The 24,235-nt window shown below is 44.9% G+C and overlaps 1 protein-coding gene across 1 annotated transcript; it reads right to left on the reverse strand.

Moving 5' to 3' along the window:
* Positions 1 to 11,483: 11,483 nt before the first annotated feature.
* On the reverse strand, positions 11,484 to 23,138 carry ak7b (adenylate kinase 7b). The gene is made up of 15 exons (XM_070842486.1): positions 23,094 to 23,138; positions 22,323 to 22,433; positions 22,156 to 22,239; positions 18,861 to 18,949; positions 17,508 to 17,598; positions 17,222 to 17,299; positions 16,540 to 16,689; positions 16,255 to 16,383; positions 16,041 to 16,143; positions 15,148 to 15,276; positions 13,855 to 13,920; positions 12,618 to 12,815; positions 12,248 to 12,468; positions 11,681 to 11,839; positions 11,484 to 11,587 (listed from the first exon to the last, which is right to left on the reverse strand). Exons 1-15 carry the CDS (start codon positions 23,115 to 23,117, stop codon positions 11,549 to 11,551), a joined length of 1,671 nt encoding a protein of 556 aa, XP_070698587.1. The 5' UTR covers positions 23,118 to 23,138; the 3' UTR covers positions 11,484 to 11,548.
* Between the last annotated feature and the right edge of the window lie 1,097 nt (positions 23,139 to 24,235).

The raw sequence follows: 24,235 nt of genomic DNA on the forward strand, positions 1-24,235 counted from the left end.
GCAGCCAGTTACAGCAGCTCTTCCAAACTTTTCTAGTTTCTGCTCTATTTTCGTGCTTTTGTGAATTCCCCCCTATGGGGGATCAATAAAGAAAAGTCTTATTAATGATCATATTGATTAATAGGACTTAGAAGGGGGCACCACTTTGGTAAACAAAGGAAAAGATACATAATTTAACTGATTCATTCTTATTTAAAGATGAAATGATCAGTTTGGTATTAATAATTAACTTAACAACTACTACCAAAGTTACTATATTGACAGCTAGTTGAAGGATGACAGAGGTCTTGACAGAGTAGAGGTCGGCAGTATTCACTCTCGTACAATATTAAAGAAGACAGCATGTGGATTAAAACATCTATTAAAACACAACTAGAACAATAGGGAGTGTGTGTGTGTGTGTGTTGAATATGCAAAGGAACGAAAGTCTCAGATAGGAGAAGGACGACAGAAGGTGGGAGAATCAAAGGTGACTGAATACAAAATGGCTGCGTGGGTCATAGGAAGACGGCGACACGGGCCACGTGCTGAAGACGCACATCTGTGGCTGTTATCTTCGTCTCTATATCTGTGTGTGTGAGTGTGTAGGATAAAGGTGTGAGGTTAGGAGAGGATGGTTAGTCTGTCTGGGCAGAAGTAACACGAGACCAACCTGACCTTCAGTGTGATCGGCTCCTGATGAGCACAGTTCTTTCAGCAAGTGTGACACTGCATATCATCTATGGGGAAAAGTACAATGTTCATTACCGCCCCCCCGATAGGCCAGGAACAGAGGAATAATCCACCAGGCTGGAACTGATCCAAGAGACTCCTTCCTGACAGAACATTAAAGTGTTGGATGGGGAAAAACCTCCTGTTCTCAAGCCTTGTGAAGCTAAAATGTAAAGTTCTCCTCTGACGGTGGCGTCAGAGTCTCTCCCATCAAGACTCCATTAAAGCAGAAAGGGTTCATCCTGGTAGGCGCATGAATGTGATCTGAAACGTTCCCAACGTGCAAGTGGCAACTTTGACCTGATGGAGGCGTGAGAGGAAAAGTCACAGCTACCCCCCCCCCCCCCCCCGTGTTCCTGACATCATATTAAGACATATGACGTGATGTATGGCCCCGCAAACTGTGAAAATAAGGATCAAATGGAAGATGTATTTTCATGTATATATTCATATTTTGAAGAAAAAGGTGCTTGTTGGTTTGTGTATGTGTGTGTGTGTGTGTGTGTGTGTGTGTGTGTGTGTGCACAGAGTACGCTGTCTCCTCTTTTGTCGCTCGGGGGGGGGGGGGGATGATGATGAGGTGAAGTTTTCCTCAGCACTGATGGAGGAATAGGTCAGCGCTGGTAGTAATCATTCATCGCAGTCTGACATTATGGCTGAGCAATTAGGCAGGACAGTTGTGTACTTTACTAATGAACAATGGTTGAACGAAGCCTCCCTCAACGCTCCCATCCATCACCCACAAACATCCCTTCTTCTCCAAGCCCCCCCCCCCGCACACACACACACACCGCTGGCTCCATAACACATGAACATCCATCGCTCTCTCTCTCTCTCACACACACACACACACACACGTCCTGCTGTTGTTGGGCTGCTGGAGGTGTTTCCACCGCTTTGATGAGTTTCTGGCCGATGCTCTCAGCCTCCCTGCTGAATGTGTGGCTGCCTCTCCTCTTCCTCCCGCTCTTCGTCTTTCCCCCTTGTCAACACAATCCCTCCATCCATCCGTCCTGAGGCCCGGGGCCCGGCGGGGGCCGTTCCACCCCTCGCGGTGTCCTCTGGGTGCTCTCTGCTTCTCCTCTGGTCGCCGTCCCACTGCACACGCCTCACATACACACACAAACGTTTGTCTTTGGACGCAGTGAGGACCTTTGATTTATCACACGTTTTCTGAGCCCACATCCCGTTCCATAGTTTCTGCATCAGTTATTGTCTCTGTGCTCCCAAATGCTGATCTTATCACCTAAAACCAATCCAATCCTGACATCTCTGGTTCGTCAGTGACAGCAGTAGTTCTAACATGTGACATCCAGACTAAAAGTTAAAGCCCTTTCAGTCCCACTAAACACAGCGGTTATTTCTACCCACAACAGTGTTGGATGGAACCAACACCGTCGCACATTTGCTATTTCTGGAAAGTGATGATTCAACCAGCAGAGTTTCATGTCCGTCCAGCTGCCACCCATCTGCGCAGAGAGCCATCAGGACTTCCTCTTCCCACAGCCGTAGACCCAGGAATAACTCCCCCCGCCGTGTTCCTCTGTCGTGACCACTGGCCCAGTCCCAGACTCCAGCCTGAGGCCTTGAACACCCTGAGCACTTCTTCAGCGACGTCTCCTGGAGGCCTGGGAATGGTACGAACAGTTATTACTGAAACACATTTCCAGCACCTTGTGTGTGAAACTGGATTCTACAATCACAAGCAGGGACTGTAAAGGTTGTCATGAAAAAAGTTAAACAAGTTCACTCCACGGTTATTTGTGTTTGGGGACTTGTCCCATCACCCTAAGAACGCCAAAAGAAGTTCTATACAATTGTGACCACAGTTTACTTGTTCTTGACAAAACGGCATCATTAAGTTGAACGGATGATTGTTGACCTTTTTCTTTGGCTTCCCCTGGCGAACACTATGAACTATGGGTAATTCCCTGAGTCTGTAAAGCGAACATAAAGAGCTGAGAGAGTCCTCATGAATTGAACAGTTTCAGAAGGTCAGAAAGGTCTGTCTGACCTGGAACTGAAGCCGTTCTCGCTTTCCCTTCACTGGCTTCAAAGCCACCAGACTCCATTGACAAAAACAGTCCTTTTACCCCTCACTGTGCTACCAGTATCTTGATCAATAAACTTACACGTTAGGTTTGAACGTGTTTTTCACGTAGGTTTTTCCAAACTTTACAACACAAAAAGTTAACAAACTAACCGATGTGTATTTGATTGTGCATTTGGCTGTGTGTTGGTCTCACTATGCAGCCAGCGTAGACAAAGTGTTTCAGCTTCGCCAGAGGCAAACATGTTTGTCCTGAAGGCAGCGTTAGAGGAAAGAACAGGGGGTCACTGAAATCACAAGGATTCATTCCCTCAGCAGAAGCAGGAACCTGAACAGCAAAATTGAGGACAATCTGCTTCCTTGATATATGCAGTGAATAGTTTTAGAAAATTTCAACTTCTTTTTAAGTGTAGGCTACTATATTTATTTCATTCCATAAAGTGTGCCTTGTGACGAAGACTCTATCACTGATTGTGGACGGCACATGTTTCAGGGTGTGAAACAGAGCCGATGCATAGTGCTGGCTTATATAGAGGCTCCAGAGGTGCAGCAGGTGTGCTGATGGTGGAAGGTACCATCTCTAACCAGGTTCTAGGTGATGTTACCTAACTGATGAAGCTGTGTGTCAGAGCGTTGGGGTTAATCTAAGGCCTTTGACTGGGAAGTGCTGATGCCTATAAGTAGTGATATATGTGTGATATTTTTGATTCATGTAAGAACTGGCAGTGAAGCTGATTGTTTAAAGGGAAGATCATTGATTGATCAGCGGTTGGTTGGTCCAGGGGGAGGGGCTTAACATTTATAAGCCTCCGGCCACCAAAGCTCACGAGGAGTCAGTGTGAGGGCGGCTGTAAACCAGACAGGTGACTGTGGACGTCCAACTTTCTGTTTGCCTCACTGTTTTTTGTAAATAAAAGCACCTCAATAACTTTTGCAACTCAAACCATCTTTTGTTATCTTTTCTTAGACAGATGACCCACCCATTTTTGTAACAGCCTTCAAAGTGCTCTCTGAAATTAGACCCGGGATGCCTTGTGTCCATGAAATAAGAAAATTAAAACCGTATCATAAAGCTAAACCAAATACATCGTTGGAGAGGTGTCGGCCTGGAGAGTAACAGAGATCAGTATGCAGATTCCACATGGTTCCTGCTGTGTAATACTGACCTGTGAACCTTGACCTCAGTACACGCTTATAATTCAGCATCATGAGGGGTTACACACATGGAACAGACTGTTATAGAGAGCTCTTATTCTTCAAAAACTACAATTCCCTAAAGTTGCACAATGCAATGCCATATCATGCCATGCCATGCAAATCAGCATCACAGTTTAGGATTGCAAATAGGGTCGTGTGTTTATGTTGAGAAACGTTTAACAGGAAGTGGTGACGGTGAGGAAAAGTGGAGCGTCCTCGCCTCTATAGAAAGTGAATCGCTTTCGCTATTAAAAACTGGCACAAAAACATGATTATTCAGGATGGAAAGAGAAATATATTAAAATAGATGAGTATAGCATTAACCGATCGTATTATTGACTTATCGAACACATGTTTTTGACAGGCAGTGGACCCTCCAGACAGCTGCGGACTGATGTAGACTGATGTAGACTGATAGAATAAAGAGGATAAACTCTGGTGGCTAAATGTTGAGTAATGTAGGTTATAGTTAAAAAAATGAATCAAAAAATGAGAAATAACAGCACAGCTTCTGTGCTCCCAGGTCCTACAGACGTCCTACTGACAGGGAAAAAGACGTGATGCAGACACGAAAAGATAATCCCGTAGAAATACATTAAAAAGGTTAAAAAAAAATCTGTGTTCTGGGACACGAAAAAATGAGAAATTTGTGTCCACGGACGCAAATTCATAACCTCATAACATTCAAACATGAGCCCAACAGGTGATTACATGTTGTCTAGGACAGGGGACGTCAGGAGTAAGCTGTGTATATGTGTAGACAGAGCAGAATGTATGGCAGCCTACGCTGACTGCTCGCTCAAGACATTCTCCTTTGATAAAAGCCAAGAGGCTGCTGGTACTCATTAGTGGAGAAGAGGAAGCAGCCTGCTCCTCTTCCTCTTTCGAGCTGGCCTGCTTGTTGGAATGACACATGCCCATTCATTAGAGAGGAAATAGGGAGTGAAGAGGAGGAGGGGATCGCTTCTGAGGGCTCCTGTGGCTGTGCCAACTTCTGGGAAACAGACGACAGGAGTGGAAGCAGGAGCAGGCGACTTAAGGCTCCATGTACATTCCCAGTGAATCCAAAGTTGGCTCATTCACAAAGAGCTGCTGGATGTGGGGATGCGAGCAAATGTCAGCGTGCTCATGGAGACTCCAGGTCTGTTCATTTAAAGATGAAGGGAGCTCAAGGAGACAAGATGTGACACAGTGGGAGGAAATATGACACTGATGAACAACTGCCAGGGACGGAGGGACTGGGAGGCTGTGAAGACAGAAACGTTTTTTAGAACATTCGAGCTGAAGACCTGTGACTGGATGCGACCTCACATGGTGACTGGGCTGCAAGTTCATCCAGTCCAACAGTGGACATTAGCCCACATCACCTCGGGACCTGTAATTTGTAGAATAAATCCCACCATCCTGTGCCACTCATCCTCTCTGTGATTCGGGTTTAAAATGTAGTTTTTTTCAAGGTTTTTGTTTTCTCTGCATGATTTTCCTGCCTCTTATTTAATCATCTTAATGATATTATCTTAATTATGAGGCTGTGCTGGCAGGTAGATATGAAAGTTTTGAGCCTTTTGGGTGCAGATTCAGGAGGCTAATTTCACTGCGCAGCATGATGCTGATGTTACACAGAGCCTTGACATCAGTTCTCTCATGAATGTCAATAAATCTGAGCAAACTTCCCGTGCAAATGTTTTTTATTTTACATGCCTCAAACTGTTTAAATTGAGTGTGACCTAGGATGATAAATGTCGGTGGTTGGGGACACGTCTGTCCCTAAGCAGGGCTTTCTAAATCTGGCTCTGAAAAGCTCAGAGCCAGAGTGAACAAAGACCTCCGACTTATAGTGCAACATCCTGTCTGAACTTAGTGATCATCATTAGCAGTGGGGTTGTTCCTCTCGACTGCCTTTTTGTGGTTCATAGCTCTCAAGTGAGTTTTGTCTTTCCTCTTTTGAGAAAGTATATTCGGCCGAAAACACCCAAGGCCAGTGTCCAAGAAAATAACATTTGTAATATTTGTCTAATGTGAAAATGTTGTGTGATAGCTAAAATCTTAAAAATAGTTAAGTGACCCGAAAAAAATCTAAGAACTAAAATCATTTTGTCACAGATTATGTACAACATACACTTAAACACTTAAACATGTGGCAGTGAAGAAACCCAAATGATATATTTTACACACATGGTCAAATCCATAGTGAATATGAGTGTTTGACGGGAACAAAAACCAAAAGAAATCTGTTGAATCCGTAGAGCTTCAACATCAGCTTTCTCATAACCAGTTAACACAGGAGGAATTTAAGAGCCTGAAGGACAGAAACATGACCTGCTGTCATGACTGTGTGCTCAGGAGACGGGACAGCTGGGCGTCTGCAGAGAATCATGGGCGGATCTGAGCCTTCAGCGAGCTGATTGGTCGATCCAGCTCCTGTCAAAAGGTGAGAAACACTGTTAACTAGGCCCAAATATGAAAGAAACAAGGCCCTGCTCATGTTCACCTACATGAAGACGCACGACACAGGCTTTCAGATGAGCTGACGGTTAAAACGCCAAAAGTGGAGCTGCAATTATTCGTCTCTGTAAAATCTTAAAGGACATGGAAAATAACTGGTGGTTTATCTGTTTCTCTGCGTCTGTAGATAATGGTGTGAACTCACAGCGGGATAAAGGGGAACATCAGCATCTAAATATTAAGTCATTACTCAGAGGGAGAGCTTCCTGTATGAAACAGTGCCATGTGTATGTGCTGAAGCAGAGGGTTATCAGACAGTGGGGGGGGGGTGAGGCGGAGGTGTAATGCTGCTGTGGGGGCTCACACACAGATCACGGAGCTGATTTGGGTTCTTCAGCGAGTTATTGTTGTCATAACTCAGTCAAATCTTAACACACGTTTTTTTTTTATACTTTCCAAAGGATATCATCATGTCCACAGTGAAGCAGCTCTCAGAAACCATCCCCCGCCACAGAATCATCAGGACATCAGGGTTGGTTTTCTTCGGTAGTCCACAAGTAGCAGAGTCAGTCGTTCAGCAGCCGTACGTCTGTTCTGATTACACAAAACATTCGGAACATTTGAGACCCAGTGTTTGTTTTCTGTAGGTTTACTCCCATGGGCCCTTTGAACTCTCCCGCCTTTGTCTCTTCCCACATTGTGTGCTTCTGTCTGTTATTACCTCTTTTAACAACTGCTTTAAGGCTCACATCCCACATCCCCCCCCCCCCCCCGTGTTCCACATGACTCCGTCCAGCAGCAGTGTATTTCAGGTGAAGGCTCTCATACATTCACTCTATCCTGCCGCCTAAAGAAAAGCAACACGCTGCTGCTCCTAACCTTGACACCTGCTCCGGCGCAGAGGAGTCGTTTTGATGAATTTACTAAAATGAATTTATTAAAAGAGGTGAGGCGTCTGCCGGCAGAATCTGCCTTCCACCGCCTCTAATCAATGAAATCATTTTTGTGGGCCTCTGGAGAGCGAGTGGAGCCCAAGATAAATATTGGCAGGAAAGAAAAATGCGTCGTCCTCCCCAATGGAGGGGGACATAATGATAGTCAAAAGGAGACCCCCTGCCGAGATGCAAGGCAAACTGTTCCTAAGCAACAAAACACATTTTCCCTCTCCCAGAGCGCAGAATGAGGCTGGTGGCGGGGTTTTCGGGGAGGTGTGTGTGTGTGTGTGTGTGTGTGCGCGCGCTCGTGTCCCCTGACGACTTAAACCTGCAGTCTGATGTGTGTGTGTCATTCTGTCTTCCACAAGTGTGTCTTTGTCTGTTTGTGTACGAGTTTGTTTCAAGCCCGCGTAGGTGTGTGTTTGTCTGTCAGTTCTGTGTGTGAGCATGCATGTGTCTGCTTGATTCTGTGTGTGTCTGTGTGTGTGTCATCCCTCCGTGGATTAAGGGGTGTTAGGGAACAGTGACCAGCATCAGTGAGAGTGGATTCAGTCCAGATGCTGCCACACACTCAGACATACACGGCTTACTGCGGCTGATGGCTTGCATTAGGTGTGATGATGGAACGTGTATCACCTGAAGCCAAATGCCAAAGGTTCTCGCTGCCATGTGCTTCGGTGCTCTGGCAGGATACTTTGGTCACACGTTTGCCGTACATTAGTGGATAACAGCACCAGACCATCCCAAACTCCACTAAAGTTGCCCTGTTAAGTAATTATGGAGTATACTGAGTATATTATCCTGAGTACGCGTGAGATAAATTCAAGTAGCCTGTTCTCTACGACTGCAAAGTAAAGGGCCAGATTCTTTCCACAGGGGACGTGGACGCACTCAGTGTTCTATTCATACACCCTGAGTGGCTGCACGGACAGCCTATACTCCCAACTGCTCCTGCATGTCCACATGGACCCTCGCAAATGTGCACAGATGACATAATACTGCTAAAATCAGGCCCATCCTGTCTATGAATGATGCAGAGAAACTAGTCCACTCATTTGTTGGACTATTGTAACTCCTTATTCTCAGGCTGCCCCAATAAGTCCTTAAAGACTCTCCAGCTGGTCCAGAACGCTGCTGCTCGTGTTCTGATGAGAACTAAGAGAAGAGATCATATTTCTCCTGTACTGGCTTCTCTTCATTGGCTTCCAGTAAAATCTAGAATAGAGTTTAAAATCCTTCTCCTCACCTACAAGGTTCTTAATGGTCAGGCTCCATCATATCTTAAAGAACTCATAGTACCGTACTACCCCACTAGAACACTGTGCTCCCAGACTGCAGGTCTACTGGTGGTTCCTAAAGTCCTCTAAAGTAGTGATGGAGCCAGAGCTTTCAGCTATCAGGCTCCTCTCCTGTGGAACCTCCTTCCAGTTTGGGTTTGGGGGGGCAGACACCCTCTCTACATTTAAGAGTAGACTAAAAACCTTCCTTTGTGATAAAACCTATAGTTTAGGACTGGCTCAGGCCTTGGACCAGCCCCTAGTTATGCTGCTATAGGCTTAGACTGCCAGGGGACTCCCATGATGCACTGGGCTCCTCTCTCCTCCTCTTCCTCTCCATCCTGATGCTTCATGTCTCTTTAATGTCTGTTACTAACTTGGTATCTTCCCCGGAGCCTTTCTGTTACTGTGGATCCTGGTCCTGGTCCTGCTGCTGTGGTTCTCTGGTTCCTGTGGATCCTGGTCCTGGTTCTCCTGCTGTGGTTCTCTGGATCCTGTGGATCCTGGTCCTGGTTCTCCTGGACCTACCATATAGCTAATTTATTAGTCACATTCTCTCTCTCTCTGGATCCCTGAATCGTTGGGTCTCTCTCTTAATTTAAGAGTTTGGTCTATTCAATTCAATTCAATTTATTTTGTATAGCCCAATATCACAACAGAGTTGTCTCACAGTGCTTTACAAAGTCTGGACCTGCTCTTTATGGAACGCTGCATATGTATGTATGATCCATGCTAATTTAAGGTTAGAGATGTCCAAAATGCTGCTAATTAAAGAGGGATTTCATTAAATGTACACTGCACTTCCATGAAGTCAGGAGACTTTTCAGTGTTACAAACGTAAAACAAAGTCAGAGCTGATGCAGTGGGCTGAGCTGTTCTGCCTTTCCCCTCTTTGAATCAAGTTCCCGAACACTTGAGCCTGTAAAAGCTCAATCAGCTCACCCCTTAATGTTTCACCCATGTTTCATTTGTCTTTTCCTCATTCACAGCTGTTCAAAGTTCAGTGTGCACGGCTCACTCCTAATAGATGATCTGAGACTGCCACCTAGTGGTACAACACCAGTAGTAAAAGTGGCCTGTGTCAGCTGCGTTCATCGGATGGATCGGCAGCGTCCACATGTGCAGATGGTTTTATTTAGGACATCCTTTACAGCACAGACTGACTGACTTACTGTCAGATGAATGGTCAAAAATCTGAAATGAACCGTATCAGGAGGGAGTGTCCACCAAAGGGAGCGCTGGCTGCAGTCAGGCTCCTCAGATCGAGAGCCGTCCTGAACTGGTCACTGTTACAGTAACCATGGTAATATGTGAGCGTGGGAGGGTTTAACAGATGCTAAACAGAGGTGTGTTGGTCGTGTGCCACTTCATGTGTTTAGCTGTTTCTCATCAAAATGTGCAGACAGCGGAGTGAGCGCAGAGTAACCTTCTCCTGTAAACACACAGACCTCCTCGTGACGGATCAATCACTGACTTCTTTGTGATATTAGCAAAAAGAAGCTTTAGTGGTGGAAGCCAACTAACTGCTCTCTCTAGTACTGCACACTGGCACGGTTTTGACGTACTTGTTCTTTACTTGAGTCATTCCAATTTTCCTCTACTTTGTCCTCCGCTACATTTATTTTGCAGCTATAGTTATAATTCATCTTTCAGTATCAATATGTTATCAGTAAAACATGCTGCATCAGTTTATAGACGAGCCAACTACAGATCATCCACTCTACCTTGACAACATTAAAAAGCTGCTTACATGTAAAAATATTCCAATAACACACACTGTGTAAAACAGTCTGAATGTATACTGACTACTTTTAATACTTGAGTATATTTTGCTGCCAGTACTTACATATGCTTCTACTTGAAATGGAGTGTTCTTCATTGCAGTGATGCTAATTTTACATGTTTCCTCCACCACTGCACGGGGTTCAGCGAGGGGCAGCATGAGCCGTCCGTCACTGGTGATGCCGGATGTACAGGCAGTGAGTTAACCCTGTTAGTCTGTCTGAGGAAAACGTCAGTGTGACCAGGAAACAGACCTGAACTGAAAGGAAACACGTATCGTGGTTTTCCTTGGTTCGGTCCAAATGAACCCACTGCCACAGCCAAAGGGAACACGGAGCTGTTGACAGAACTGGAAGAGCGCAAATGGGAAGGCTCTTTTGTACTCTGGTCACATCCCGAGATCTTCAGACTGTTCATTAAGACACAAAATCATGTTTCAGATGACGTGAGACTGTGAGGATCTGTCGGTTTCACTTCCACGTCGCTCTGTACCTGGGCATCACAGATGGTGCACTCACATTGTCTTCCAGCTTGCGTCACAATGTTTCCCAAATAAACTCAACTAATTTCCCCATGTGGTGATTAAGTACGTACAATGAAATAATTTGGTGATCCGTCCTAACCAATTATGTACACTTTGGAGTTGCGAGTGGCGACATGAGAGACGCACAAATTAGCTGCCATTTGTAACATTTATCCTTCCTGGAAATCGGAAACCAAATCAAAGCAATTATGACCCAAGCGTGCCTACTTTGGAGTTTACCAAGTTCATTACACAAATTAACTTCCTAATTAGCTTTTGGCTTCATATGCACTTTCATCTGCTTTTTAGGGTGCTTTTAAGTAATGGCCAGCACACAAGAGCCCAGGCAAAGCTGTGTGTAAATACCACAGGGACAGGAGAATGGGCCACTTACCAATCAGACCTAATCAGAATCCCAGCATGAGACAAGGGACACTTGGTGTGTGACGGCTGAAATACTGTGACAAGACTAAAAGACTCCAGGTGCTTTTCCTCTAATAGAAACTCTACAAGTAATGGACTGTAGCCGCTTAACACAGTAAAGAGCTCAGGAAAAATCAGAGCACAAAAGGTATTTTAATTCACTTTTTTCCTACTTGCATCACATGTGAGGAAATAAGCCGGGCTTTCAGTAGCTGAAGGGGTTGTTCTTTAATAAGAACTCCGCCTGTAACGAGACACACCCAGGGATATGATCAGGCTCAAAAGCTGGTAAAGTCAGATGCAAAGAATTGGGCAATAAGGGTGCTGAGAGGAATACCAGAAAGTCCACGGGGTCCGGTGGGCTGGCTGTGCAGCATTCGATCAGACCCTGGGTCAGAGTGGGCATCACATGCTCCATCAGGTAGCTCCTCATCTGGACTGAGTGGGCCTCCAGGAGCTCCTCCTCCTGCTGCCGCACCTCCTCCAAACCCTCGGTCTAACACACGCACACACAACACAGCAAACTCAGTGTGCTGACACACTTCAACAAGCCACTGAGAAGAGCCGGAGGGCATGCTCACTTCCAAAGAGCTCGGGCTGTAAACTTTTACTATCGCACCTTGAGGTGGACGAATTATTTTGGCTCTGTTCAATGTGAGTTTTAATTTTGTAGTTTTGGCCGTCGTTTCTTTTAGTGATAACAACATTGTAGAAACAAAGTCAGACGGGCCGAGAAGCAAACAGACAGGTTGTAAACAGGCCAACTCTTTTTCACTTTGGATGTAAATCTGAAATCTCGCTGACAATTTTCCTCATTGGTTAACACACGCTCAAATGTCTGAACTGGAGCCAGAAGTGATTCTACAGTTCGTTAGTATGTTGAAATGTCCCACATGGTACATACCCACTCCTGCCAGCGTGCAGCCCGGTGCCTGGCCTCCTCTGCCTCCCTCCTCTCCTCCTCAGCTTTCTCCTGGGCCTCTCTCCTCATCCTCCCCTCAGCCTTCCTCCTCTCCTCTTCCTCCACCTCCTGGCTGCTGGAGCCGTAGTTCCTGGGCTGGCCCACCATGTCAAAGACCTTCTGCAGTAGCAGGAGGCAGTCAGGTTCATTGTTACTGGTGATCTCTGGACAGGATGACAAGGAAGAGGGAAATATCAGCATCAGTGAAGCGCTCGATCTCAGCTGATTCAGTTTTTGGGCTGATTTTAATACATTTTTTTTATGTCCGTCATCTAGTGCTCCCTATTTCACACACACATGCTTCATGGATTACCCAGGAACAGGAGGGGGATGTCCAGCTCATCAAAATAGTTGACAACAGTTTCCTCTTCCAAGTTGTTCTCTCTATATCTGGCCAGTCGTAGCAGGAAGTGCTCTTGCCCATAGTTACGCTCCTGTACCAGCCGTTCAGGCAGGTTCATCACCCGATCCTTCAAGAAGGCATCTGACGCATCAAGGCACAACACTAACTCTGCAGCACACACAAGAAAACCATTACATACACTACAAATACAGCACCAGTCAAAAGTTTGGACACACCTTCTCACTATAGATTAATACTGACGACATCCAAACTATAAAGGAACACATGGAATTATGTTGGAAACATAAAGTGTGAAACAAACCAGAATGTGTTTGATATTTTAGATTTTTCAAAGAAGCCAACTTCTGCTTCGATGGCAGCTCTACACACTCTTGGCGTTCTGTCAGCTTCATGAGGGCAATCAATCAATCTTTATTTCTATCAACCCAACTCATAACTATATGGATGGTTTTCCTTTAACACGTGTGTCTCGTCAAGAGTTCATCTGTGGAGTTTCTTGCCTTCTTAATGTGTGTGAGACCATCAGTTGTGTTGTGCAGAGGTCTGGTTGGTACACAGTTCTACTGTTCTAGTCCACATTAAGGCAAGAACCACTGAACTAAGTCCAGAGAAACAACAGTCCGTCATTACTTTAAGACCTGAAGGTCAGTCAATACAGAAGATGTCAAGATCTTTGAATGTTTCCTCATGTGCAGTCACAAAAACATCAAACAATGTGATGAAACTGGCTCTCATGAGGACCCCCCAGGAAAGGAAGACCAAGAGTTACCTCTGCTGCAGAGGATGAGTTCATCAGAGTTACCAGCCTCAGGAACCACAAATTAACAGCACCTCAGATTAGAACCACATAAATGCTTCACAGAGTTCATGTAGCAGAAACATCTCAGCATCAGCTGTTCAGAGGAGACTGTGGGAATCAGACCTTCACGGTGGAGCTGCTGCAGAGAAGCCAGTACTGAATAAGAACGAGAACTTGGGCCAAGGAACACAAGGAGTGGACATTAGTCCAGTGGAAATCTGTACTTTGGTCTGCTGAGTCCAAATGTGAGCCACCCCCCCCGTCTTTTGAGACACAGAAAGGTTGAGTGGACGGTTTCTACATGTATGATGGTTTGGGGGGGGGGGGTTGCTGGTGACACTGCAGGGAATAACAGGACACTACAGGGAATAACAGGACGGTAATGACCTGGCATAATCCTCTTGCTGTGTGAGGACACCTGGGATGGCTCATCTGCTGATTCCTCATCTTCAGCTAAAGAAGAAAGAAAAAGAAAACACACAGATACATTTGCATATAGAGTAAGTATTTACACCGAACAAAAATATAAACGCAACACTTTTGGTTTTGCTCCCATTTTTCATGAGCTGAACTCAAAGATCTAAAACGTTTTCCATTGAAGAGTGGACCAACATTCCACAGGCCACAATCAACAATCTGATCAACTGGCCTTTTATTGTGGCCAGCCTGAGGCCCACCTGTGCAGTAATCATGCTGTCTAATCAGCACCTTGATATGCCACACCTGGGAGGTGGGATGGATTATCTCAGCAAAGGAGAAGTGCTCACTAACACAGATTTGTGAACAATATTTGAGAGAAATGTTTTTTTTTTGTATATAGAAAATGTTTTAGAGCAGACACCCTCTCTACATTTAAGAGTAGACTAAAAACCTTCCTTTTTGACAAAGCATATATTTAAGGGCTGGATCAGGCCTTAGACCAGCCCCTAGTTATGCTGCTATAGGCTCAGACTGCCGGGGGACTCCTATGGTGCACTGAGCTCCTCTATTCTCTCTCCTCCTCTTCCTCTCCATCGTTATGTCTCATGTCAGTCAAATGTCTGCCTCTAACTTGGTATCTTCCCCGGAGCCTTTCTGTGCTTTCTCATCTCTCTGGTTCCTGTGGATCCTGGTCCTGGCCCTGGCCCTGCTGATGTGGTTCTCTGGTTCCTGTGGGTCCTGGTCCTGGTTCTGCTGATGTGGTTCCCTGGTTCCTATGGATCCTGGTCCTGGTTCTGCTGATGTGGTTCTCCATCAGCCAATGGATGTGCGTCTGTCCTAGGCTACAGCCTGTCCGTCCTTGGGAGCTGGATCTCTCCTTCACTGTGGTGCTCCCGGAGGTTTCTCTTTTCCCACTGGGTTTTTTGAGTTTTTCCTTCCCGAAGAAGGAGGGTCATAAAGGGCAGGTGATGCCTCGGACAGATCCATCGGACTGATCCATTGGCCTCATCGACTGCTGGACTCTTTATTAGATTGTTTGTTCGCTTACACTTGTTTATTTCAGTGAACTTTGTAAAGCACTGTGAGACACTCTGTTGTGATATTGGGCTATACAAATAAATTGAATTGAATTGAATCTTTGAGTTCAGCTCATGAGAAATAGGAGCATGCGTTTACATTTTTGTTCAGTGTATGTCATGTGCATGTCTGTGACTCTGACAATCACTACAGTGCAGTAATAGTTCTTTTTCAGTGTCTTACTGTAGAAGAGCTCTTTAGCTTGTTCATATGTCCTGGGAAAGCTATCCAAGACAAAACCCTGATTCCTGCATGGGTTAGACATCAGCTTCTGCTTCACCACCTTCACTAGCACCTGCTCATCCAAAACCCCTGAAGGACAAAAACAGATGGCATTATAATCTTTAAGGGACATTCCATTGGTTTTGTATTGCACTTTTATGAAGTCAGGGGATTTGTGAAAGATTAAAAATATAATGATCAAAACCAAATCAGCAGAGAGTGAGGGATCCTGGGATATCCCCAATAACACCGGATCACACACTTCCCATAATGCAGCCAATAATATAATAGTGTCAGTCTACCTCCTCCAAAGACCCTGCTGTTTCACAGGCTCTCTGTTACTCTGGGCTATTTTGCCAAGATATTATACACCTTCATCACTGGCGAGTGGTGAGTGCCCCTGTAACTGAAACCTCGCCTTACAAGCTTTGTTCAGAGTTGTTTAATGGTCTGTATTAGCTGCCACAGGACATCCTTGAGCCAAGTCAGGAGTTACAATCCAATGTATAACCACTTGTTATCAAGCCAACAGTAATGCCACCAGTCCATTTGCTGAAGAAGACTGTCAGATATGGTTGAAAGCTAACAAGTGAACTGCATTTGTTGCTCCTTATCCATTTCATTAGTTTATAGAAACTGTCGACTTCAACTTTTGGCAGCTTGTTAATACAAAGGTCTGAGAGCAGCAGTTCTGATTTTGGTAGAGTTTCATTGTGGACCAGAAGCTGGTGCATGGTTTCCCTTGTAAACAGTACACTTAAAGAGGCTGTTACACCTCAGCTGGTCAGCCAGATAGAGACTAATCAGTCAGTGTGTGTTTCTGGGGCTGCGTGGAAGTGGAAGTGGGCAAGTACCTCCGTGCTGCTCCATACTGTCCTTCAGGCTCTTCAGTAGCTCTCGAGTTTCTGCTGAAGAGTCATTCTCTGCATCTGGATCAGCATTCTTCATGTCGTCTTCCTAGAAATGTTATGTTGTGGGCGTTAAAAGATATGCAAAGGAAATGTAGGTCTATTTCTTTTTGTCTTAACACCAGCACGTGTGTGTCTGTGTGCTGTAAGAGGACTTCACCAGTTGTGAGATGCTTTCAGAGATGGTGTCCTTCAGTGTGATATGATGGAGTTTGTAGTGTTCACAGATCTGTTTGGACATTGTGGTCTTCCCCACTGCTGGGGGTCCCAGGACACACAGGCGGATGGGCTGGAGAGAACACACTCATATGGATTATCTGGTGCAGCTCAATCAGAACTGAGACATTTGGATATATTTCATCATTTTACGAGATGATCAGTTTCATGTTTCCTTTAACGGTGGTGTATTCTTTGGACAGGGACACGTTTCTGCATCAGTACCTACCAGCAGTCCCCTGGTCTGCCGGTATTCCTCCACTACCAGCTCTATGTTCTCCACCAGACCAGACCCACACACCCAGTTGATAGAGAACAGTTCCTGGAGATGGACAGCCTCCATGCGAAGGTTGGCCAGCATGCAATCAATTTCCATTACCTGTAAAGGGGAAATAATGTCAAGAGATCTTTCTCGGGTACTGAGATAAGAAGACTGATATCAATCTCGTGTCTGTGTGTTAACTATGGAGCTGGAGTCAGGATTTAGCTGCTGTTTCCTAAGAAATTGTTCCCATACCCCCTAAACAGCACAAATTTTCATTATTACGTTTCCTTTCGTGCACAGATTAGATATATAGACCAAATATAATGTGTAATTAGTATTTTTTACAGACCCAGGTACCCGTTTCGCCCTGCTTTTAGCTCTTAATGCTAGTCTAAGCTAACACCCTGACTCCAGCTCCGTACTTTATATCCAGACACGATACCGATATCCATCCTCTCATCTCAGTCTGAGAGAAATGGTATTTCTAAAAACGATGCACTCATAAAGGCTAAAACTTCGAGCTGGAAAGAAGTCAGCTTTCATCTCTGGTTTATTAGGAACACAGAATCAAGACTGAGAATAATCCAGCAAAAAACAAACTCTTCTAAGCATTGCTGCAAAGTAAGTATAAACTGGTACACCATACACTCAGTTCCTGTGTGAGGAAGGCTTCCTCAAATGGCTTCTTTCGGACCTTCCCTGGGCCGAGTGCAGAGGCAACCGCCTGGTGGAGACACAGACACGCATCATTACCTCCTCACCAGTATAAACCCACAGCAGATAAATGTAATAAGACCTGATTGTGTTTCGTTGTGTAAATCAATAAAGTCGATCAATGACTCTCAACTGCTTGTTTTTCCGGAACAGTATCGGTCTAAGGAGGTCGCTGCATGGCGAGCAGGCTTTATGACATGTTCAGTTGACACACACACCTTCACAATGTCCTCCATGGTATTGTTGGAATTATCCACAGCTAGCAGGTAATAAGGCTCGGGCTGGTGCTCAATCACATTCTGAATCACACTTGAACACAGAGAAATACCACTGATTATAACATTTATATTAATATTAACACGTGATTAACAAAGAGTTCATCTGTGGAGTTGGTACACAGTTCTATACAGTGAACAGTCCTGTTCCACTGCTGTTCTAGTCCACATTATGGCTCCACTGAACTAAGTCCAGAGAAACAACAGTCCGTCATTACTTTAAGACCTGAAGGGATGGATCCTATTACTTAAAGGTGCAGTGTGGTGCAGTTCCAAGCAAGTAGGAGAAGCTACGGTGGCCGATGAGGATTAACACTCACTAACACGCAAACTTCTTAAAACACAAAATGGTCTTAACTTTTTTTCTTCTTCCAACTAATGCATTCGATGAAAAAGCATGAAAAAGCAAAATGCCCTGTTTGTCTGCTGTAGAAGTATTGCAGACTTTGTGGAAGAGGACTGTCTCCAAATTTAGATATAAAGGGCTCTTTCTAATGAAGCTAATGAAAACACAACAATTCTTAGTTTCAGCACTGGGTAAGCTACATGTCCAACGCAGCCTAGTGTGAAGGTCACATTTTAAGGGCCACGCCAGCTGAGATAGTTCCAGCATAGGCAGAAGTGACAACTTAGATCTTACACCTAGCAGTGGGCGTAAAGTCCTCTGTACAGAAGAGATTGTCATGGCGCTTCTCTTTGAAAGGTGGGATAACTGAGTGAATTACACCGGCTGTTTTCTTATGTATTAGATTACGCCTCCGGGACAGTTAGGATTTTGATTTACGCTCGCACTCCTCACACGAGGAGATACAGAAGATTACTGGCCTACTGGCAGCAGACATGGACAGTAATTAATGCTAGCTATGTTTGGCATTTGTCTCTTTGATATTGTGTTGGAACGTGCTCAAAGACATTTGGGCACGAGAGACAGCATGGTAATAAATACTGACTGACCACGGGAGGTGAAAAGTCATTTGGACGTCTCCATGGTGAAACCAAACATCAGCACAGCTTTTGTATCAAGGACTTTGCAGCTTTAATTAAGAGAGAACTAATGTAGAGCTGGTACAAGGGTGATTATACACAACTGAAGGCAGAATTATTGTCAGTACATTCCATTTCTGACAGTAGATGCCTCGAAATCCTACACACACCACCTTTAAAAACTTTGTAAATCCGGGCTCTGTCCAACCTACAACCTCATATCAAGAATTATTCAAGAAAGCTATTGGACTGAAAGCATGATTGTGTGTGTGTGTGTGTGTGTGTGTGTGTGTGTGTGTGTGTGTGTTTAACCTTGCAAGATCATTGATGTGAATCGTGGGAATGAAGTTGTTGCCATCTCCATAGACAGGAATTTCCTGTTCTTGTCCCAGCCACGCCGTCTAAGAACACACAGTGTGTGAATTAGTTCCACATGTGATGTCTGTGATGGTGACGTTGGTCCAACCAACACTTCAAACACGTTAGAAAGAAAAATCTCATCTAAATCAGTGCTGGCAAAGGGGATGGGAGAGTTTTAAACATCAGATCTCCATCTCCATCCATCCAAAGCTGTTTTAGTTAATGATCCGATATCAGAGCATCATACTGATTTATTGTGTCTGACTGAAACCTGGCTGCACCATGAAGAGGATGTTAGCCTTAATGAAGCCCCCCCCAAGTCATATTAATACTCACATTCCTCCAGACTCTGGACGAGGAGGTGGAGCTGCAGCAATTACAATTCTAGCTTATTAATCAAGCCCAGACCTAAACTTAACTATAATTCATTAGAAAGCCTTGTTCTTAGTTTCTCTCATCCAACCTGGAAAACACTGAAGCCAGTCTTAGTTACAGTGTACTGCCCTCCTGGCCCGTACTCTGAATTCTTAACTGACTTCTCAGAGTTTCTATCAGATTTAGTCCTTAGTGCAGAACCAGTGATTATAGTAGGTGACTTTAACATTCATGTGGACGATGATGATGATGGTCTGAGCTCCGCTTTCATCTCATCTGCTTCTCCCGGAGTGTAAATGAACCCACTCACTGCTTTAACCACACACTTGACCTTGTTCTGGCTTATGGTGCAGAAACTGAACAGTTACAGTTGTGCTCATAAGTTCACAGACCCTAGCAGGATTTGTGAAATATTGGCCATTTTTGGGAAAATATGACTGATGATGCAGAAAACTTTTCTTTTATTTAGAGGTAGTGGTCAGGTGAAGCCATTTGTTATCGCATAGTTATGTGTGCCCTTTTTAAATCATTTAAATCATATGATTACTGAAATCATCCAAATGGCCCTGATCAAAAGTTTACATCCCCTTGCACGTTTGGCCTAATAATAGTCACACACGTTTAAATGGCTATTAGGGGTAAGTGTCCACAGCTGTTGTTTGATTGTAATTAGTGTCAGTGGGTTTCTTAGCTCTGGAGAGAGCCCTGCACATTTCATCCAGAGCTGCACAGATTTTCTGGATACTGAGCCATGGGGAAAGCAAAAGAACTGTCCAAGGACCTGTGAGGAAAGGTAGTTAAACTTTATAAATCAGGAAAAGGATATAAAAAGATATCCAAAGATTTAAAAATGCCAATTAGTAGTGTTCAAACTCTGCCACAGTCAGGTGGACCAACAAAGATTTCAGCCACAACTGTCAGGAAAACTGTTCGGGATGCAAAGAAAAACCCACAAGCAACTTCAGCTGAAATACGGGCTTCTCTGCAAAAAAGTGGTGTGGCTGTTTCGAGATTCACAATGAGGAGGTTCTTCAACAAAAATGGGCTGCACGGTCGAGTCGCCAGAAAAAAAGCCGTTACTGCGTCAACGCCACAAAACAGCCCCCTTACAACATGCCAGACAGCACCGAGACGAGCCTCAAAGCTTCTGGAACAGTCATTTGGAGAGATGAAGCAGGGAGGTGGATCTCTGATGTTTGGGGGGGGGTGTGAGCTACAACGGCACAGGGAATTTAGTCAAAATTGATGGTAAGATGAATGCAGCATGTTATCAGAAAATATTGGAGGACGATTGGCATTCATCGGCCCGGAAGCTGCGCATGGGACACACAACATGACACTGATCCGAAACACAAAGCCAAGTCCACCCTTCAGAGGCTCCAGCAGAAACAAGTGGTCATCAGTCTCCTGACCTCAATATCACTGAGCCACTTTGGGGATATCTCAGATGTGCAGTTCATGTAAGACAGCCCAAGGATTTACAGGACCTGGAGGCTTTTTGCCAAGAGGAATGGGCAGTTTTACCACCTGAGAAAGTAAAGGGCCTCATCCACAACGGTCACAAGCTGTCATTGATGCTAAAGGGGCAATACACAGTATTAAGATCTAAGCGTATGCAAACCTTTGAAGGGGGACCATCTCATTATTTTCTTTATTGCTATGTTTTGTTTAATGATTGTGCTATTCTGTGATGCCTTATAGTTTAATGTGAATCTCATTTCAAAATAAAAGAAATGTGTCTTGCCTGATCACTCATGTTTTCTTTAAAGAACAGTGCACATCTTACAAATTCTGCCAGGGGATGTAAACTCATGAGCACAACTGTAACAGTCTGTCCACAAAACTCTATTCTATCTGACCGTTACCTTTATCCATTACATTACCTGATAACTTTTGATTTCTTGTTACTGGACTATGAACCATATGACAAAAATGTCCTCACTAGATGCCTGTCTGATAGTGCTGTTGCCAAATTTAAGGAAGTGATTCCTTCAGTATTTAAGCCAGTGCCATGTCTTCATACAATAGAAGACCCTCATGCGAATCTTGGCCCCTCCCAAATTGATTATGTGGTTGATCAGACACTCGACTCCATCACCCCTCTAAAAAAGAGGATAATTAGATAAAATTAACATGCTCCCTGGTATAATTCCCAGACTCGCAAAATTCACGAAAACTTGAAAGGACATGGCGAGCCACCAAATTAGAAGAATCCCCATTCCTTAAGGAAGTCCTGCCCTTAATTAACACGTCCTTACTGAATGTGATCAATCAGTCTTTATTAACAGGCTACGTACCACAGTCCTTTAAAGTAGCAGTAATTAAACCTCTTCTGAAAAAGCCTACTCTTGATTCAGGTGTATTAGCCAACTATAGACCTTTATCCAACCTTCCCTTTCTCTCCAAGATCCTGGAGAAAGTAGCAGCCAACCAGCTGTGCAATTTTCTAAATTCTAATAGTCTATTTGAGGACACAGCACAGAGACAGCACTAGTGAAGGTTACAAACGACCTACAAAAAAAAAAAAAAATTGGTACAAAGGAACATTTTAAATTTCACCACCAGACTAAAACTAGCAAAACTGAGCAATTTAAAAACAGAAATAAATAAATGTATTAATTATCAAATGACAACTAATACTATTTTGTCAAAAGACTAAAATGAAATCAAAATCACGTTCAAAAATGAACACACTACTCGACCCATGAGGACAAAGTATAATCTGGAGCGGGCTGGACTCTGGTCCCCTGCTGGATTTCAGTAGAGAACCAAGTGGATCTCCAGCTCAGACCTTTAGTTTCAGTGATGGATCCAGCAGAGACACACCTGTGCAGTGGGAAAATAAGAATCTACAGCAGTCTTCAAGTCTCACCTTGAAAAAGAAGTGGAAGAGCTGCTCTCCCATCCCGTACTGAAGTCCCGAGGCCACCACGTACGTGGAGAACAGAGCCCTGTTCTGAAAGCAGCAGCCACATAACACTGGGTCGGTCACACACGTCTCCTACACAGCAGATCACAACTACGGAACCTGAAACTGACCGTTTTGCCCAGTTTGACCACCCTCTTCTCCAGGTCGATGTGCTGTGTGAAGTTGGGATGTGCTCTTCTTCTCCGGAAATTGTCATTGTTGAAAGGGAGCTCAGGATGATCCTGTTGGAACGAAGCATCCCAGTTAAACAGGAATGTGACACGGCCCGGGCTCGGTGTAAAAACAGATTCATTACACACATTATTAGAGAAACGACAGGTGCTAAACACATTAGTATCATTACAGATTAATCCGATCTATTAAGTCTTTATTTTCACTTCACTTGAAATAATGATATTCTATTATTATTATATTTGTATATACTGCACAGCTTTTTTATTCTATTTATACTCTACTTATATAGACACCTGTTGTTTTTTGCTGCTGCAAATTTGCAAATTTCCCCAATGTGGGACGAACAAAGGTTTATCTTATCTTATAATAATGAATAATCATGACAAATATTATGTCACCAGTCAAAAAAACAAATCATCAACTACAAATACCTGTTTAACATTAGCTGTTAAATACTCTCTAGAGTAAGGAATCAAATCTGCTGCTCTTTGGGTTTTTTGGCCGTCGAAAGAGAATATTCTGTAATGGGCAATTTGTGTGATAGGTTACAGATGACATACTACAGGAATAACACTAAATAAATGCACCCATGCGTTCCAGCCCAGTGGCCTCTACTCCAGTATGAAGTGAGCCATCCGAAGGGACTCAAAGAGGTAACATGTTGGGGCTATACCCAGCAGCTAGAGGTGCTGAAGGTGTCTACTTACCGGCTTGCTGCACGTCCAGGTCATCACAGTGGAGACGAGGATGAACATTTTTGGTCCAGAGAAACGGCCCATTTCATTGTGGAGAGCTACAAACGCGTCAGAAGAATGAATTACGGTGTTAAACATCCTTCATTATGTTCTGCTGGTTAAGTCCTGGACACAACAATAATCCAGAGTCACATCCGGGGGGCCCAGCAGGGTGCTGTCAGATGTGGCTGATGTTTTGTATTCTGATCAGTGGTGATGGGATGAACTAGCTCTGAACACCCTTGTTCCTGATGCCTGTATGTAACGGACTCCAGCTGACATGAGGACATGCAGGCCGTGATAATGTTGGGCCAGGAATCAGCAGTGTTCATTAATGTCCCTGATGGACATGGACTAGTGGGGACACACACAGAGACCAGTGACATGCCTGTAAACGGTGACCTTCTCCCTCAGCAGCTCAAAGGCTCTGAGGAGCAACAGTGTGACCGGAAGGAACATGCTGCCGACCTGACACCGCCCAGGAGGCCTCCTCCACCTGGCCGGCATGCTGGCTGATGTCGTAGATCACTACATCACTGTCCATCAGCCTGGGGAGCAGCTCCTTCCTGCTCCGGTGCTGGAGGACAGACAGACAGACAGACAGACAGACAGACAGACAGACAGGGGAGAGGAGACAAAGGCTGAGAGGCCTGAGGAGGTGAGCGGTGTTCAAGTGTAGGCTGCTGCTCACGCACAGCTCAGCTGGCCAAGCTCCGCTTTAGTATCAACTCACCGAGGGCTCCTGCAGCACGAACGGCCGGCTGTCCTCGTCCGGTGCGTCACAGCCGGCTCCCACCTCCCCCATCTCCCTCTCCCGCTCCTCGGCCTGTCCTTCAGGGCCAGCAGGTGCTCTCGCCACACATTCACTGAGAAACTGCAGAGGACGAAAACCGTGAGCACAGCTGTCCGCTGTGGCGCCTCTTCCTAGCGGCTACTGAGCAGTAAGCTAACCGCTGTCCCCGGCCCCTTTCCTCGGCCTGTCCCCGGCCCCTTCCCTCCTCCACAGCCACACTTACCTTGGCTATATATTTAGACGTGTAGGAGTTGGTGTCGTTGATGAAAACCGCTTTAGGAGGCCGTTTGCCTCCCCCCGTGTTCTGCTCCTCCATGGTACA

The sequence above is a fragment of the Pempheris klunzingeri genome, chromosome 13 (assembly GCF_042242105.1).
Source record: "Pempheris klunzingeri isolate RE-2024b chromosome 13, fPemKlu1.hap1, whole genome shotgun sequence".
Lineage (NCBI taxonomy): Eukaryota > Metazoa > Chordata > Actinopteri > Acropomatiformes > Pempheridae > Pempheris > Pempheris klunzingeri.

Bases quoted from the DNA above. Each gene is read 5' to 3' on its own strand.
- ak7b (XM_070842486.1), bottom strand. From the start codon at position 23,117: ATGACCTGGACGTGCAGCAAGCCG. The intron at 18,950-22,155 runs GTGAGACTTGAA...GTGTGTTCTTAG, and splicing joins TCTTCCACTTCTTTTTCAAG to ACGGCGTGGCTGGGACAAGA. The intron at 12,469-12,617 runs GTAATCCATGAA...CATCCTGTCCAG, and splicing joins CATCCCCCTCCTGTTCCTGG to AGATCACCAGTAACAATGAA.